The 18,924-nt window shown below is 37.0% G+C and overlaps 1 protein-coding gene across 2 annotated transcripts; it reads right to left on the bottom strand.

Moving 5' to 3' along the window:
* Positions 1 to 806: 806 nt before the first annotated feature.
* On the bottom strand, positions 807 to 18,637 carry LOC309694654 (macrophage mannose receptor 1-like). Of its 2 annotated transcripts, none has more exons than XM_082514840.1 (31): positions 18,484 to 18,637; positions 17,934 to 18,290; positions 17,524 to 17,694; positions 17,227 to 17,382; positions 16,357 to 16,479; positions 15,777 to 15,914; positions 15,502 to 15,684; positions 14,311 to 14,465; positions 13,551 to 13,664; positions 12,803 to 12,918; positions 11,117 to 11,265; positions 10,828 to 11,027; positions 10,514 to 10,650; positions 10,186 to 10,258; positions 9,876 to 10,029; positions 9,691 to 9,729; positions 8,965 to 9,128; positions 8,793 to 8,854; positions 8,220 to 8,320; positions 7,838 to 7,986; positions 7,623 to 7,731; positions 6,405 to 6,529; positions 5,820 to 5,843; positions 5,395 to 5,497; positions 4,899 to 5,131; positions 3,637 to 3,802; positions 3,369 to 3,536; positions 3,171 to 3,290; positions 2,906 to 3,076; positions 2,589 to 2,618; positions 807 to 2,495 (listed from the first exon to the last, which is right to left on the bottom strand). In XM_082514840.1, the coding sequence occupies exons 1-31, from the start codon at positions 18,560 to 18,562 to the stop codon at positions 2,245 to 2,247; spliced, it is 4,320 nt and encodes a 1,439-aa protein (XP_082370966.1). In that variant the 5' UTR covers positions 18,563 to 18,637; the 3' UTR covers positions 807 to 2,244. The 2 variants fall into 2 exon arrangements, with proteins under 2 accessions (XP_082370966.1, XP_082370967.1); XM_082514841.1 differs by having other exon boundaries at positions 7,838 to 7,983.
* Between the last annotated feature and the right edge of the window lie 287 nt (positions 18,638 to 18,924).

Below are 18,924 nucleotides of genomic sequence, written 5' to 3'. Positions count from 1 at the left end.
GGCGGTGGTTTACGACACCATCTGTCTGCCATCTATAATCCAGTTTTGAGATCCCTTCCCAGACGCCTTAACGCCCACTCAAATCCTGGGCCATCTGACCTCAGGAAATCACATGATAGGGTGGGGCCAGGTTTCACAATGAGCTCACCCGAAACCCTCGCTGATTGGGACCCACACCTGCTTTCACACCTTGGCTCATGTGATTAGGTAGAGGATCATCAGGGGGTCCTTTGTCCCTCTTTGGGGGGGAAACTCCCACTGGGTTTAAATCTGGGACTCTCCACCATTTGACCTTAGAACTGAAGAAGCTTCTTGGATGAGAGGTGAAACGTCTTCAAGCAACTCAAAGAAGTCCAGACGCTTTTCTTTGCAAGCTCCTTAGACTACGATGACCTGGATGACTGAGAACCTTCACAGACACAGCCAATTACAGTTATTTATCTTCTACAGCATAGTGGCTAATTAAAAATTGAAACACTGTTTAGAGGCCCTAGTTAAGAGGAAGTGGGTAGTGGAACTCTGAGAAATGAACCCTAACGAAGAGGAAGAAATCCAAAAATTTAGCAGCTGAGATGTCAAATTATAAACTGCTTAGTAGACAAAATAGCTGGGTAAGAGTGACAGTAAGAGAAATTTGCAGGTTTCAGCATCAAAACATTAATTGTGCCGTCATGTGAATATTATTGCCTGTTTTTTCAAACTGAATAGGTCTTACTTGCTTGTTTTATTAAGCATGAATCATGATGATATGAATACAACTTGTGTCAACTTATTGTCATGAATCACAGACAAAGAAGGTAGACAGGTTAAACAGAACAAAACTTTAATTCAGCAGGTTGAGCAAGTCCACAGCAAACAACAAAGCTACAAAAGCATACAAAAATCCCAAATGTTACAATGTTAGAATTTACAAGTTGATGCAGAAACTCAGAAAAATGCTCAATACCATTTTTGACAGCTATAGCCACTACTGTGGGACAGACTGTTAATCTGCCCAGGTTGTACCTTGCCTCTAGACCACCCCCAACCCTAAACTGGATAAGCAAGTGCAAATGGTTAAATGGATAGCCACTAACTGACATTTTGACTTTTTTTTTGCAATTTTCTGTAGGAAAATTTACATTTTTATGTGTTATGATGGTCTGTTTCTCTTCCATTGTTAATTGCCTTTTTCTTGCCATTTTCTTTAGCAACACACTACTTTCTGCAGTACAATACTGTTCAACCGATGCTCAGTTGGTAGGTACCACAGTGTATTGCAACACTGAGACAGAAAGGGTTGTAAGTAATGCAGAAAAGTTGGAACACCTGTAGGAATTAGTAGTAGCTTTCAAGGCTGGGTCAACCTCCATTGCTGCAGAACAGCTTTAAATTGTTGACTCATTTTGTCTTCGTTGAAAAAAGCCTGTTTGTATAATTCTGAAATGTTTATTATTTTTCAGTTTTGGTTAACCTTACATTTTTTCTAACCTCTGGCAGTTCATTACTTGCCTTTGTACCATTTCAAGCTATATATTGGACTTGAACAAATTTAATTGCAATAAAGAACTTGAAAAATTGGGGTATTCTAAAACTTTTGGCCGGTAGTGTATATAGTCTGAATATTTAAGAACTGGTGATCTACTGGAATTTTCCACACAACCATCTCTAGGATTTATAGAGAATGGTCTGAAAAAGAGAAAATATCCAGTGAGCTGCAGTTCTGTGGATGATAATGCCTCATTGATGTAAGAGGTCAGTGGAGAATGATGATGCTACTACAACTTGACAGGAAGGCAAGAGTAACTCAAATAATTTCTGAATGTATAACATGTAAAGCCTTGAAGCAGATGGACTACAGCAGCCTGTCAGCTTGCACAATAGAAGAAAAATGTTGCCTGGTCTGGTGAGTCTGAGCTCTTGTTGTGAAATTTGGATGGTATGGTTAGAATCTAATTTCAGCAACATGAAACCATGGATCCTTCCTGATTTGTCTTGATATTTCAGGTTGCTGCATGCATATATGATTGTTGACTAGGACATGCATTAAACTCCATTTACCCTACCTTTTATCCTAACCATAACTGAAATAACAAAAGCCAGCATTTATGTAACCTACATTCACAGAATATGATAATATGAGATGATTCTCACCTTTTATTTTCCAGTAAGCCATTATGTGCTACTTGCTGCCACCTCAGCTCAAATTTTTATAACATACTAGGAAATCATATGGGCCATGCAAATGAGCCCAAAATATTTAAATTACATACTGATTAAATCTCCAGTGTTCTCTTCTGCTGCATTCTCTACTAGTATACTGGTGTCAGCTTGCTCAGGCTGTGACACCCTACTACTGAAGAAGAGCGGGTTATCGAAGGTGTTAGGGGCGGGTAACTGATGACCAAATTTCTTAAAGATGAAGACAGCAGTGATTGCCACCACTGCAATCCCAGTAATGACTAACACAACTGCAGTGGTTATATAGACACGCTGATGATGAGGTAATCCAGTTTCTGTACAGAGTGAAAAAGTAGATGGTAATCAGCTAAAAAAAACATTTGTAACAATTTTACATAAAATAAATAGATAAAAGAGGTGTTACTTACGGGCTGGTGGTGATGGCGTTGGTAGTAATACTGCAAAAGAAAAAGAACAAATAAGATACTTTATAAAAAAAAAGTAGCTCTACTTCATTTCAAAGTAAAAATAAATTGTTCAAGATTCTTGTGGAGTAAACAGGCATTTATAAATGGATCTAATTTTGACTGTGCACTCAAGATTCTGACCCACAAGAGGTATTTCTTTCAGCTTTTGGATTCATATGACTGTGTTATGTATGCAGTCAAAGTCTTACAACTGATTTGAATCAGCATTATAAAAAGGAAAAAAAGAAAAACACTGCAATAAATAAAGATTACTTTACCTTTTGGTGTCTTGCAGATGTAAGGTCTATAATCCCATATTTCGACATCCTTCCATGTCCCATCTGATGTACTAATCTCTCCTGTGCGCGATCCAAAGCTCATATTAAAAGGTTGACCTTCAGCCCAGTTAGTGTAACCCATGGCTGTTCTGTCCACCCAGAGCCATTCCTCTGCAGGCAAATAGACAAAAAAAAGAGATGTAAAAATGTAATTTTTTTTCCCAAAATAATATTTTTAAAGAACATAGCAAAAATAATAAATCACCTTTGTGTTGTTTTTTAAACAGGCCAATCCAGAAAGATGTGAAGCCATCTTGAAAAGTTCTCAGGTTAATTTCTAGAAATTTTTGCTCAGAGGAATCTTCAATGCTGGCAAGCATTCCACCTTAACAAAACAAATCAGTTGTTAATGAAAACTACAGCAATTTATTGCATAAACGTGTCTTTCACATAGGTTGCCTACCATGTGCTACACAGGTGGTGGATGCTTCTCTCCAGTCTGTTTGCTCTGTAATAAAAATATAACAATAACCCCTGAATGGTACCCAGATATAGTTCTTGTTTTCTATTGTTGCCTCTGGGTCTTGAGGGCAAACTCCTGGAAAAATGGTTGACTCTGTTGGCAGCACATCTGTGAATGAGGTAATGTCAATGGGATCAATTAATTACATTCTTTTAAAACTGTGTTGTCAAAACAGTATCTTTCAAACTGTGTGTGTGTTTGGTCGTACCTGTAGACTTCATGCAAACACTCATTAGTGTCTCATTACAGTGAGCGGTTTTCCATTTTCCATCCACATCCATGTATACACAGCTTCTGTCCTTTCTTGGTTCATTTGTACCCCATCGACTGAATATTAAATGCCATCCATCAACATATCTGAAAGAACCATTGATCTGAAAGCAAAGATTAATGAGACAGCAGTTACCGATATTTTCTGGTTTTCAGGAATATCTGCCTTAGTAAGCTTAACTGCATGGAGGGTAAAACAGTCAATAAAAATAGATTTCTTTCTGTTAAAACAGTTGAATTAAACTAGCATGGTGATCTATACTGCTTAAAAAAATCCTACAGAGGTTGCATAGGTAGTCCAGCTCCTTCAGGATGGCACATCAATATGTGCCATTTCCAGAAGGTTTGCTGTGTCTCCCAGCTCAGTCTCAAGAACACGGAGGAGAATCCAAAGAGACATGCAGTTACTCTAAGAGGTGCTGTTGCTCAACATGCCTTCCTCTCACAGAGAATCTCCCTGCTGGAGCAGGGATGCTGCACTGCCACACTGCTTATTTAATGAATGCCGAATTTAAGAGTGTTCTTGAGTTTGTTGGTGTTACGTGCAACTGCTTCTTTACATCACATTTATTGGTACCTTCCTTAAATGTAGTCAAGTTAGCCAGTGCTTTATAACAGTCAGCCATTTCCAACCATGATTGAGAGTACAGAATGTAAACACACAGTAACTTCAAATGTGTTTGCCTAATGCTGGAAGATTTATTGTCAAAAGGGATGGCTAGATTTAGCTGACATTAGGTAACAGGTTAATACTGGTCACTATTACATTAACGGACTATTATTGCGGCCAAAAAACTGAAAACCATCCCATTGGTGTGGTGCATTTCTAGCTAGAACGGAATCACAACATCAGCTAGCTCTAGACTTTTAATAAGAAATGTCAGCTGAGGCTGGCTCCATCCTCCAACATCCTTATATTGGATAATAAGAAGAGGATGGATCACAATCTCAGTTCAAATTTATCATGCAAAAATTGTGCTGGATAAATAACTGAATGAGTGGATAAATAACTGGACCAGTATATTTATCCATCAATGACAATTTCATTCTCATAATCACAGATTATTTAGTTAGATAAAATCTTTGTTGGAACAATTTATTGTACCCATAGGTAAGTTTTAGAATTTTTACCAGAGTCAGTTTCAAACTGGTTGACCTATTATTGAGCTATGTACTTTTTATAGGTTTTTATAAGTTTACCTGCACTTTGTGTAATCCAAACCAAAGAGGAGCCTTGAGATTCAGCGCCATGAGCTCAACATAAGCTTGCATCCACTCATTCCTCAGGCTAGCTAGGAGGGCATCGTCATTTTTACAGTACTCTGCAGCTTTATCCCAATTCATTTGTTGAGGAATAACCTTAATGGAGTCATTGAGTATTTTGATGTAGTTAGTAGAAATTGTTGGTTCTGGAGAATCTGGGTGAGATGTGTCTGTTGAGGATTAGAATAGAAACAATTTTATTTATTGACTTTTTTTTACATAACAAACCTCTCTACGGTACTCTTAAAACTATTACAGCTTTTGTCAATGTGGAATCATACTCTTGATCATAGATTTTATATATCACTTATAGATATAGATATTAATTATAGGACTAAAAAAGTCAAAACATATTTTTAGTTGTTTTAGAGAGTCTGATGAAGCTGCAGCTGAAGTTGGGTGGCAACAGGCCTGGGGTTAGAAATGGACTCACCAAGATTTCGATGACAGATAAATCCATTGGTGTCATTGCATGACTTTTGAATCCATTTCCCAATACCAACCAAAGGCTTGGTATTGATCACAAAACAGTTTTCCTGTGGAAACAGAGTTGGGTCAACAGAATGATGCTATGTGGTGACAAAGGGAATTTACATATACTTCTACATACAATATACTGTATTATTGGTTACTGTCTAATCATCAGAGCAGATTATATTAGGAAAGTTTTCTTTCTTATTTTATTTAAACATGCAAACATTTGAGTGCCCTTGCATAATATATAGCTATATAAATAACAGATAAATAATTAAATAGTAGTTCTGTCACTGTAGAACTTGTAAAATACAACAAGAACTGTAAACTGTCATGCCATAAAGTGTCACTGTACTTTACAAATAAGTTTTAAAAACTACTTACCATTTGATCGTACCAATACCAATACTGCAATGTAAACACAGAGATTTTAAATATTTATACAAGAATATACAGTTATAGATTATTTCTAAGTATCTGACCCTTCACAATAGGTAATTATATTCTGTATCTACATGGTGCAAGTACACTGCTCAAAGTTAAAGAAACACTTTTTAAACAAAGTATAGCATCGAGTCAGTGTAAGTTCTGGGATACTGATCATTTAATAAGCAGAGAAGGCTGTTAATTGGTTTCAGCTGATTTGCTGTTAATAACATTATCAACAGGTGCACTAGTGAGGCAACAGTGAGACACCCTCCAAAACGGGAATGGTTTACCCTCACATTTTTTTCCCTGCTCATCTTTCTCTTTGTTTTTTCACTAGTTTTGTCATTGACTAGAGTTAGTGTCACTACTGGTAGCATGAGGCCATACCTGGACCCTACAGAGGTTGCACATATAGTTATGGTTGTTCACTTTTAATGAGTATAATGTTTTCTCAGAAAGAGAAACACAATAATTTATTATTATAATTCATTCATTTAATTATTCATTAGTTAATGTATATATTTAGATTATCCCACGTACATTATTACCCAAATTGGTATATGACTTTGGTTGTCCATCAGTCCAGTAAGTTTTCCACTGTGACCGAAATAAACCAATCCACAAGTCTGTAGTAGGTGCATCAACCATTTGAGACAGTAGAAACACTGAAAATGTAGACAAAGATTTATGGTTGAGATACAGTGGCTTGCAAAAGTATTCGGCCCCCTTGAACTTTTCCACATTTTGTCACATTACAGCCACAAACATGAATCAATTTTATGGGAATTCCATGTGAAAGACCAATACAGAGTGGTGTACACGTGAGAAGTGGAATGAAAATCATACATGATTCCAAACATTTTTTACAAATAAATAACTGCAAAGTGGGGTGTGTGTAATTATTCAGCCCCCTTTGGTCTGAGTGCAGTCAGTTGCCCATAGACATTGCCTGATGAGTGTTAATGACTAAATAGAGTGCACCTGTGTGTAATCTAATGTCAGTACAAATACAGCTGCTCTGTGACGGCCTCAGAGGTTGTCTAAGAGAATATTGGGAGCAACAACACCATGAAATCCAAAGGACACACCAGACAGGTCAGGGATAAAGTTATTGAGAAATTTAAAGCAGGCTTAGGCTACAAAAAGATTTCCCAAGCCTTGAACATCCCACAGAGCCCTGTTCAAGCGATCATTCAGAAATGGAAGGAGTATGGCACAACTGTAAACCTACCAAGACAAGGCCGTCCACCTAAACTCACAGGCCGAACAAGGCGAGCCCTGATCAGAAATGCAGCCAAGAGGCCCATGGTGACTCTGGACGAGCCGCAGAGATCTACAGCTCAGGTGGGGGAATCTGTCCATAGGACAACTATTAGTCGTGCACTGCACAAAGTTGGCCTTTATGGAAGAGTGGCAAGAAGAAAGCCATTATTTAAAGAAAACCATAAGAAGTCCCGTTTGCAGTTTGCCACAAGCTATGTGGGGGACACAGCAAACATGTGGAAGAAGGTGCTCTGGTCAGATGAGACCAAAATGGAACTTTTCAATAAAATTGATTCATGTTTGTATTTTCTTGCTAAAGTGCACCGTGGTATCAGTTCTAACTTGTAGGTATGCCAGAACTGCACAACAACAGAAATTCAGTGGTAATTTTAGCTACTAAGAACAGATATCTGCAATGACAGTAAATGGACCACATAAGAGGAGAAGTTCACAAGATCTAAATACATATTTGAGTAAAATGAAAATGAAACAAACCTTCCACCTGTCTTGAAGTAATAGATGCCAATTGTCCACCTTTTTGTTTGCATTTTTCCCTTGCATCTTGCCACGTTAAATTCTGATTCTTAAAAATTATGCTGTAACACTAAAATTGAAACATGAAAAAGATCAATATAGTGTTCCAAGCACTGAGAACATATCCCTTCAACAGTAAATAACAGAAAAATTAAAAGACATGAAAGATATCTGACCTTAGAGTTAAATTTTTTCCAAGGGGGTGGACATCCACCTTTTGGGGACACTGTAGGCACTGCAGCAGTGGTGTTTGTGGGAGTTGAGCTGCTGCGCTTACAAAAGGACGCATACTCAAGCCCACAGTTGGAGTCATGCCAGAATCCTGCTAGCCATTTGAGTATAGTAAATTAATCATATAATCAACTCGAATGATAGATTTTAAAAAATCAAATCAACTCTATCTTTAATCAGTTTTGATATCACACAAGCCAGCTATCAGTTCTTGTAGTTTATGTAATAAGCAGAATCATGATCAGAATACATGGTTGTAGAGGTGCTCTAAAAACTCTCTATGGGCTCTTCTTGTTATGGCTATACCTATTATTTCGGTACACTCACCATTATGATGTGTCATGACAGCACAGTTTTCATCAAAGTTCTTGAATTCAGGTTGATTTTCATCCCACCTTTGAAACACCACTTGAGAACCATCCATCCACCTTAATGTAAAAAGACACATGGTTTAAATATGTCTGTAAAAACTTATATTACCAACACAGTCACATACTGGTTTAAGTAAAAGTACTCTTTGCCTTCTTCCTTTTAGTCACAGTTTTTTGGTTTTAGTTATAGTACCTGAATTAAGTTAGTAAGAAAGATAGCAAACTGGAATAGTAACTGATTCATTTTACAAATATTAATTAAAAGTTAAAGATCACAAACAGAAATGTAAATTAACCACAATTTACAGTTAATATGTATTTAGGTAGTTAATAGGTAATTTTGTCTCTGTATACTAGCCATCAGATTTTATATCAAACAATCAAGATATGATTAAATGCAATTAAAACTGGTATACTCGTACATCTGGCATGCTGCCTTGCACTAAGTACTCTCTATTTTTAACATGGTGTCACATAAATTTAAGTTTATTTTGTTGCATTTAAATTTTATAAATCAATTCATACTCACTGAAATGTTCCATCAAGATCTACAGATAGGCCAATCCAAGAATTCTCATAACCTGTTGAAATCTGCACAAAAGCATGGATGCATAGTAAAACTGTCTGTGTGGAAGTTTCAGTTTGTTCAGTTACACCTTACCCATTGCCTTGGTAAATCTTTTACAAATGCCATTGCCTACCTGTTTCCATAAAAATATCCTTTCTGCTTCACTGTTGATAGATACCAGGTCACCATGCCTCTGTCTGCAGAACGTACGAGCGTCCTCCATGGCCATCGCCTTTTCATTAATGTAATACTGAGCCCCATTCCATTCTAGCCACCCATCAGAGGTCGTGTTATACTCTGAGAATAGATAAGAAATGTGCATGTGTGTGGTTCTCTGGTTGAATTTAGGAAACTAGTACTATGTTAGGAAAAAAAAACCCCACTGTAAATATAGCTGATGAGCAGATTTTAAAGTGAACAATTTTTTAAGTAAAAAAAATCTGCATGTTTTTGATCTTATGCTCACACTACATAGTTCACTTTCTTCACTGTAAGTTTTATACTCATACTGTATCAATCAGGTAAACAGATGTTTTGTTTTTTTGTTTTTTTAACCAATATCTCATTATCTTACGAGACTTCAGAAGAGCAACTTTAGGTTCCTATTTATATTTTGGATTTGTTGTTGGGTTACATTAAACAATGTATTATATGAGTTATCATATATAATTCTACATGGCATTCTACAAGAAAAACAAAATTAATAATACTGTTTGGCCACAGATATTCGCCATGCAGTAAATCAGCATCCATTAGTTTCGTGTCAGCATAGTATGCCTCATGGCCTGGTAATCATAATAGAAAGTCAAAAGTCATGTAAAGATGCTGACCGCCAATGTGGTCAAATTCCTCAACATACCAGGGGTGACAGGGTCTGGAGCCGGCTTTGGGGTGACTCCTGTAAAGGTATAAAAACAAAATAGTGTTGAATTACTAGTGACCACCTCCAGCTTGACATTGTGAGAATACATGAGGCCGACAACAATAAATGTCTAGTTCAAAAATATGTTGCAAAGGAATTTTAGAACTGTGACCATGCTTTACCTGCGTGGATCTGACAAATCCAGTTATTGTACTTCTCACAGGGCACATCACTCCAAAGCAAAATGTTATCCCAATACACGGGTTCTACTTCAACACACAATTCAGCGTTATTTTTATTGTTTGGTTCTCCATCTTTCCAGTCTTGGAAGTTTACCTTTATACAAAAACAAGATAATTATTAATAGTAGTAGTATTTGTATCAGTTGTAATAGTAGCTGTAACATTATTAATGTTAATAATCATCATCTTGATCGTTATCATCATTTAGGCTACATAAACCATTGTAGAGAGTTAAAAACTGTAAACTCACCGGGGATCTATCACTCCATACATAACCTGTGTCTGGGTCAGGAGCACTAAGTCCAATCCAGTATTGATTAGGCCTATAATGGACAAATGTATGTTCCAAAGTTTAATACTTGATTTAGCACTCTCTGGAGGAATGGTGCACTAGTCTGCAAAAATATGACCATCATTGAACAATCATTGAGGATAAAATGGGGGTGGCTTCTACATCAGTAATTAATTACATTGTATATATAAAAAATACTGTATTTTTAATCTTTTGTAATGATAAAAATCTATACAAAACATTTTCATCTTATGTAGCTCTAACTGTAGACCAGAAAACACTATACCAATGATTGTAGATGTTATTGTATGTCCGTAGTAAATCAGCACCGCTGTGAATGCTGACTAGGTCTCCTCCAATGGCTCTGCAGTAATCTCTAGCCTCGTACCAGGTCTTTCTCTTTTCTGAAGCCTCTGGAAAGATCTTAAACAAAATATAAGAAACTGAATTGTGATCTGAAGCTTTGGTAATATTTGTACATTTAAAACTATATACTAAACTTGGGCAGCCATCTCTGTTTTTATGTCATCCCTATTATGAATAAGTTCAATAGAATTATATACACACACATAGGGAGAGAGAGAGAGAGACATGCTGCACCTTATAACAGATGCCTCTGGATTGCATCTTAATCCATCCATCTGTGCAGTTAGGTGTGGCAGTGGTTGGTGGAGCAGGGGTTAAAGCTGCCCCCTCTGCCAGGTGTTTGCAGATGTATTTTTCCTTATTGGTACAGGGCAACACATCCCAAAGGCCAGCAGAATGCCCAGTTGCCATAGCAACACAACCCTGCACGTGACCTTGTGTTATAAAAGAAAATGTTAGCTGTCATTTGTGAAGACACCTGCCAACTATAGTTTACATATAGATCATGAGATTGTTTCATTACCTGGCATATGAGTGTTCCAGTGAGTATATCTCGCGTAGGCATTGTTGGTCCACATAAAATATTCTCTGTTTTTCAGGTTTGAGAGACCTATCCAGAAGTGTTTCTCTGGCCTCAGCCCCACCAAACTTACAAGGAAAGTATTATCCACCCTGGAAATATTTACACAAGTTAGATTACAGACTGCCTGCAACTTGATACATTGGTGTGAAAAAGTGATTATCCCCTTGATGATTTGCTTAATATTTTTCCCACACTTAAATGTTTCAAATCATCAAACAAATTTTAATATTTGGCAAAGACAACACAAGTGAACATAAAATACAGTTTAACATGAAGGCGTTTATTATTAAGGAGAAAAAATCCAAACCTACTGTGTGAAAAAGTGATTGCTCCCTATTAAGCAGTTGGGCCACCCTTAGCAGAAACAACTTGTCATGGCTTTGTGCAGGCAGGCAGGAAGAGAGGACCCAAAATGCAGCACTCACAGAGACAGAAGTAACTCAAAATACTCAGCTTTATTGCTGGGAAGAAACTGAACAAAAAACTAACTAAACTGTGAATACGGAACAAACTAAACAGGTGGGCAGGCTGGCAAACAGAACACAGAGTGAAAGTGAGGGTAGAACACGACAGCTAGCAGGGAAGACGCAGACACTAAATACAAGAGGTGAACAGCGCTAAGAGGAAACAGCTGGGAGACACAGCTGACGCTGATTACACTGATGAGACAGGGAGAGCACAAAGCTGAACCCACAGACATAAGGCACAGACCTACAAAGTAAACAGGAAGTACACGACAGACAGAGAGATCCAGACGAGACACAGAATTTAACAGACGCAGACTCATGAGCAGACAAAATAACACCATGGACAGACAGAAGGAACACAGAGAAGAGGGAGCACAGAATAAACACTGGGAAACCAAATAACAAAACCTAAAAACAAGAACTCAGGAAGTACTACCAAACTAGAAACCTGAAATACTAGGACAGAAACCAAAACAAACAGTCATACTTCGTAAATTCAAAAGTAAAAGTACAAAACCAAAAACACTGGGTCACCGACCCAGGACCGTGACACAACTGCAATCAAGCTTTTGTGATAACTGGCAATGAGTGTTTCACAGTTCTGTAGAGGAATTTTCACCCACTTGCCTTTGCAGAATTGGTGTAATTCAGCCACATTGGAGGGTTTTCAAGCATGAACCATCTTTTTAACATCATCCCACAGCATCTGAATTGGATTTAGGTCATGACTCAAATGTTTTAATTTGTTTTTCTTAAACCATTAAAAGGTGGACTTTTGGTGTGTTTTAGATCAGAAATGGATTAGATTAGAAATGGCTTTGAAACCTTTTCCTTTACCAGACTGACAGATGTTAGTGAACTTATTTCTCAGGTGTTTCTTTAGATTGTGGTATAGTGTGTTGCTTTTTCAGATATTTTAGCCTGCTTCACTTTCTCAGACAGGTTCTATTTAAGTGATTTCTTGATTCAACAGATCTGCCGGTAATCAGGCATGAGTGTATTTAGTGAAACTGAACACAACTTTACAAAAAATGTGGTTAATCACAGTTAATTCGTGATTTAACAAGAGAAATCAGAAGGGGGAAAACACTTTTTACACCACTGTATATTACCTTTTTTTATGGTAAAAATTTTAGGAATCATAAAAACTTTTTTTTACCCAGTTGAAACATCAGCTAAATAAGAGTTTGAGCTCTTGCAGTCATCGTTGGCTTCATGAAACGTCTTTGTCTCAATCCCTACAAAGTAGCAGTAGGATCCATGTCTTTTCCAACCCTGCATCGCAGAGAAACAACAGTTGAGGAACTATTCAAGCCTGTCGTTAAATGCTGTCTTTGTGTACATATCTTTTTGTGATAGCAAGAAGAAAGACCCCACATGCAGAATCACTCTGCATCAGTGTGACTACTTCAAAGTCAAAGTAAACTTTATTTTCATCTCTGCTATATACAGAACAGTATATAGCGAGACGAGACGACTCCAGTTACATTCAGTGCAAAACACAAAAATAAATATAAGAAGAGTAAAAAATAAATATACACTTTAAGACTAGGGTAAAATTTTAAATGTACAATTTAAAGTTTGATAATACTTTGTATTATCCTGAGATAGCTTACTCCACTCACTCCACGTGCTAATTTAATCAAGAGAATCTGCCTGCTTTTTTTTCTTAATTGTTTTTCCTATAAACAACATCCAAATACAATTTATTTGATTAGGTATCATATCCCACGTGTATGCTGGTTTCCCAGCTATTTCTTGGACCACAGGCACAAAAGTAGCTTTAGACATTGTGCCATTTGAAATATACAACAGCCTTTACAAAACAGAAACAGATAACAGAATGTGTGCATTCAGACCAACCAGATGCAGACATTCTTTGGAAAATATATGAAAGGTTCACATACAGTTTTGCAGCCTGCGTTCAGCTCCACTTCATCTCCAGAGGGTTCAGAGTCACTTGTCTTCATGCAGATAAAGCCATGTTTCTCATCACACACACGGTCAGCCCAGTTTCCATTCTGCAAGAATGAAAAGAACAAAATATATGTGGAAACTGAAATTAACAAGAGATAGACAGGCTGCGGTGCATATCATAAAACAAAAGCCTCATACTCTTTGATATGACTGGGTTTTTATTTTTATTTTTTTATTGTATTTCTTTTGTTTGTTTCAAAAATCATGTGAATGCGATAACTCAAAGAGGAAGTAACATAGGACTTTCAAATTCATACCATAGGTTCATCTACTAGCAGGCTGAGCAGTAGCAGGGCAGCTTCCAGAGAGTGCTAAATCATCTTTTTGCTGTGAAACTGATTTAAATTGCCTTCCTAACAATCCTACAAGAAGTTCCTGCATAACATTTCCTTTTTTATGTTTATGGTGTTGAAACAATACATTTCTCACACTGTTAGAATATAGTGGAAATATGTGCTTATATACATATGTGCATAGAAGAGATTTAAAGACAGGTCCCAGACTAAACATGTGGCAAAGGTTTTGAAATTTACTTTGGCCAATATGTGTATACTGTATGTTGTGAAGTAAGGTGTGATACATAGCTGCATAGGTTTAGAGAGAGTGTTCTTTAACAGAACTGCATAGTTTTACAGAAAAACACTGGTGTGTCATAATCATCAATAATCACTCCCACACTGTGCACCTTACCTCCCCTCTGATCAGAACACAGTCTTCTTGTTCAGAGGTGACAGTTGGTTCCTGAGAGTCCCAGCTAGTGTAACTCACAGGAGAATGATCACTCCAGACAAACAGCCTCTCTCTCTTCCTGTCGTTTAGTCCAATCCAGAGTTCATCAGTGGATGCTGCAGACAGAAAATAACATTAATTGTTGTATAATTTTCTTGATACATTCTGCTCATTTGCTACTTTTTAGTTGTTACTTTTACATCTAAATTTTAGACTGTTGCTAATTGTTGTCTGCCAGAATTGCTGGAAACTTTATCATATGTGAGATGTGCAGTGATACAGGGATCAGAAAACAACAGGAAGTGATTAAATGCTTATGAAGAGATAGGCATAAAGACCTGCCAAATTATTAGTCGATTCCAAAAACTAACAACTGACAAATGGTCATTATTATAAAGAGGAAGTCTACCTGTTGGCAAACAGTTGGAAATGACTATTACCTGTTGTCAGAGAACTGTATTTTCTTAAGTTGGAGGAGAGTTGTACATTGAAACTACAGCAGTAGACCTCTTTCCTAGGAAAAGATTGCTCACATTCTTATGAAGTGTGTAGCTATAAGATGTTCATTAATATCTGGGTTTGGTGTGTCTTTAACTTTTGAGTGTGATGTTCAACCCAACTTAGACATTTGGAAAATAAAGGAGAGGCAACTTCTTATGACTTAAACACAAGCTGAAAACTTCCTGGAACTTTAGCAATAACTTATGTTGGTGTTGTTTCTGGATCAACATAATAATATTGGTCCAGGACTGAAATTGCAACTGACCAATCACATTGTTATGATGTCATAGCTTTTCAACTTGGAAAAGAAAAGGGAGTGGTTAGGATTAGAGTTGGGCATCAGTATGTGATCGTGGTTTGGGTAATGGGGTTAGGATTAGAGTTTGGTGTGCGATGTGATGGTGTTTCCACATCGCAACACTATGACATCACTGCAATGTGATTGATAACAAGCAACGTTAAACCTGGACAAACATTACTTTGGTTGATCCAGAAACATACCAACATAATCATATTAGATCGTGCCTCAAAAATATTTCATTTTAAAAGGGCAGACGTGTGGGGAAATTACCAACAAGATGGATATGAAGTCTTGTGTGAAGATTATGTTGAAGGAATGCAAATGGTGCTCAGAAGTTTTTATTGCCATACCATATCCAAGTTGAGAGATGATGAAGCTTTGGTCCTCCACATTACGAATGCTTACTAGGTCTCCTCCTTCTTTACCGCAAGCTTTCTGAGCATCAGACCATTTTTTTGTTTCATTACGATAAAGGTAAAAGCAGTGGCCATTGTAGGGGATCCAGGGTGCTGTACAAAATCCACTCTCGGGAGCTATGAACCAAAAGAACAAAAGAAGAAGATCAAAGAAATAGAGTCAATCAAGTTTTTTAAGAGAAGGGTAGAGAAGGGATTTTTTTCTATACCTTCAGTAGGTGCATCCAAAGGTCCTTCACTGTAGCAGATGTATCCCAGTTTCTTGTTACATTTTGAACTTTGCCAAGAAAACTGAACAGCGCCATCAATAATTCCACACTTATATCCTGGATTAGAAACTGGATGTCCTACAGAGCAGTGATGGTAAATGAAACTTGTCACTTATGAGATGAGACTCGGCAACTTTCCATTCACAGGATTCTCAAGCTATTTAGAAGCATGGTGTGTATTGTGTATGAGCATTTTAGTTTTAGTGGAAAAGAAGTAAAGGCCTATGATTTCTACCCAAGAGTGACAAGGTTATGTGACACACAACGCCACCACAATAATTTAGCAGTGGTTGAAATTGCTGACCAGTAAAAGGTTACAGTGTGGCTAGCACACCCATGTGGAAGAAATTTATAAGAAATAGGGAAAAAATTATTTAATTGCTAACAGACAAGATTTCTTATATAAATAAAACAGATGGCAAACATGATCAAGATGAATTGATGAGATAATTTAACAATAGTAAGATAAATTATCATCAGAATGGTAACACAAGCTCCTGAAACTTGAAAGTAAACTTACCTGAATCCCAATTCAGATATGCATAAGGATTCCCATTAGACCACTTCCACACATAATCTAAATCCTGGAAGCTCAGTCCAACCCAGAGCTTGTACTCCTGTCCCCAATTTGCCCCTAATAGTGCTGTCAGTAGAGTTTAACAGACAAAAGAGACAGAGAAAACAAAAGTTACCAAGTGTAATACTCAAAACATAATCATCAGCTGGAGCAGTGTCTACAGTCTACAGACCACATATTACGTTATCATTTGTTTCATGGTTTTGCAAAATAAACTGTTTACGGCAATAATTTTTTTAATCCTTTTGATGGTCACTGTAGTGGCTATATTAGTTTCTTAAAGTTCTCTCTTTCTCTTATATTTAAAATAACTACACTACGGATGGACAAGCAACTGTTTTTACGCGTTGTGGTTAGCAACAACGACGGTAAACCCAGCGTGCCAGAATATGCATAATATGTGTATTTTTAGGTGCTAAAAAATAAACCTTAGACTCAAACGTTAGAACAGGCTTTTCCCAGCAGCACGCCGTGTAATAAATACTCACAAAGAAAATGGTGGCCGTTACAACTTATGTCTAAACCCTAACACTTGACTCCAGGTACACAACGCCCAGCTGAAAACACTTCAAGCAAGTTGAGTGTCCCGAGATTCACAGAATTTACATAAAAATTAAAATTTTTGTGATATATATATATTTCGTTGTTGTGACGATAAATGTCTTAAATTGGAGTACAAAATTTTGGTCACATCGCATAGCCCTAACACAGTAACTTTAATGTTTCAAGTTTTAGCTATTTGTCAAACCTCAGCTTAAATGAAATGTTTTGTTTTCAATATATTCAGTGTAGTGTGGAGACTTGTCTCCTTACCTGAAATATAAGCCTGCTCATGAGGATTGCTGATACTGAGCAGGGAGGCACTCTGCTGTTTGCAGCTGGCATCAGCCTGATCCCAGGTCAGCGCTGACTGTGTGTTCAGCTGATAAGATGCTCCTGTTGTAGGGTCTTTGTTCCAGGTTTCTTTGGCTGTGACACAAACACAGTTAAGGTATTATAGTGTTACACTGAACTTGTACCTCAAGATGGCGTTCCTCAACATTTAAATTTGGATGTCCAGGTTCTGCTTATTACTCTGAAAACCTGTATTAGAATTTGTTGTGTACTTACAGTTAGTTGGGCAGTAACCCCAGAGTTCATGATCATATTTTGTTTCAACCGCACACCATTTACGGTTCCCTGGAGAGTCAAATGCAGTGCACTCCGAATACCAATTGCTTTTGTAAAAGAAAGGAAACATGCACGGCCTCCCAGCTGCATTTCCTTCAATGGTGTAAAGTTCTGAAGGACCAAAATAAGGAAAACATATAAGAAAAGAACAAAGAATAGCTTGAATAGTTTAAGCAAAATGATACTTTTATCATTTATCAACATCTTGTAATCATTTGACACACTATCTTTGCATTACAATTATTTTGGAACTAAATATGAAAATCTACAAATTTATTATGCCACTAATATTATTTCCATAAAAGTTATCATGAATTACTTTACAATGTATTTTTATTTATTTCATTTACCTGTATATGTTCTTGTGCAAGCACCGCTGGAAGTCCCAGAAATTGTAAGGTGGCTATTGGGCACAACTTTATTTGAGAGCACGGCTGTGTTATCGGCAGTGAGGTCAATGTAAAGTTCTTGGCCTTTGAGAGCGATCACAGTTTCATTCATGCATTCCCACTTTTGGAGCTCACTGGTTTCATCACAATCATACAGGTTTACTTCACTGCCCACAGTTTTTCCCTGAACACCCAGGCACTTGTTCTTATTCTGAACCAAAAGTCGATCCCCAGATGTCCAGCGAATGTCATTGCAGTGGTTATTTAATTTTACCAAACAAAAACCAGTGGCCCTGTTAATTAGTTGAAATTGGGAATCTGTAGAGAAAAAAATATTGAAAAACAGTACTGTTGGAGATGTAAAAAATAAAGAATAGGTTATACAGGATTATAGAGAAATAGAGGACATAACAATCTTACATATAGTACAGATAGGCAGGACATTAATTATGCACGATACTCTGTAAAAGGCTTAGGAAAAAAAATAAAATTAATAGTTGGATTACAGTACCATTTGAAGCCAAACAGACAAATGTTTGGATGAGAAGTACAAAAGCTGTAGAAGTTATCCTCATTGTTAGTATTCCCATTCCTATGTCTTATATTTTTATATGAGCTACTTGCACAGGACCTAAACATATGATTAGGTCCTGTGCAATGATTGTCGACCATGAGTCTTTATATATCCTGTCTTGCCTCATCATGATGAGTGATGTTTCACAAGAAGAAGGGAGGGAAAGTTACTGTGAATTTTGCTAAGGACAACTGAGCAAACAGTGTAGATAAATAACCTTGAAACTCTTTGGTTGAAATAGTAAAAGTAAAATATTAATTAAAGTTAAAACTTCACTTTATAGATACATGTAAGTGAACTCTCCAACTATGATAGATACAAACTCAAAAACTCAACATAAATTTGTGGTGTACAGTATTTTCCCTAAAGAAAACACTA

Source organism: Aulonocara stuartgranti (assembly GCF_965226115.1).
Source record: "Aulonocara stuartgranti genome assembly, chromosome: 18".
Lineage (NCBI taxonomy): Eukaryota > Metazoa > Chordata > Actinopteri > Cichliformes > Cichlidae > Aulonocara > Aulonocara stuartgranti.
This window is presented reverse-complemented; position numbering and strand designations above follow the sequence as displayed.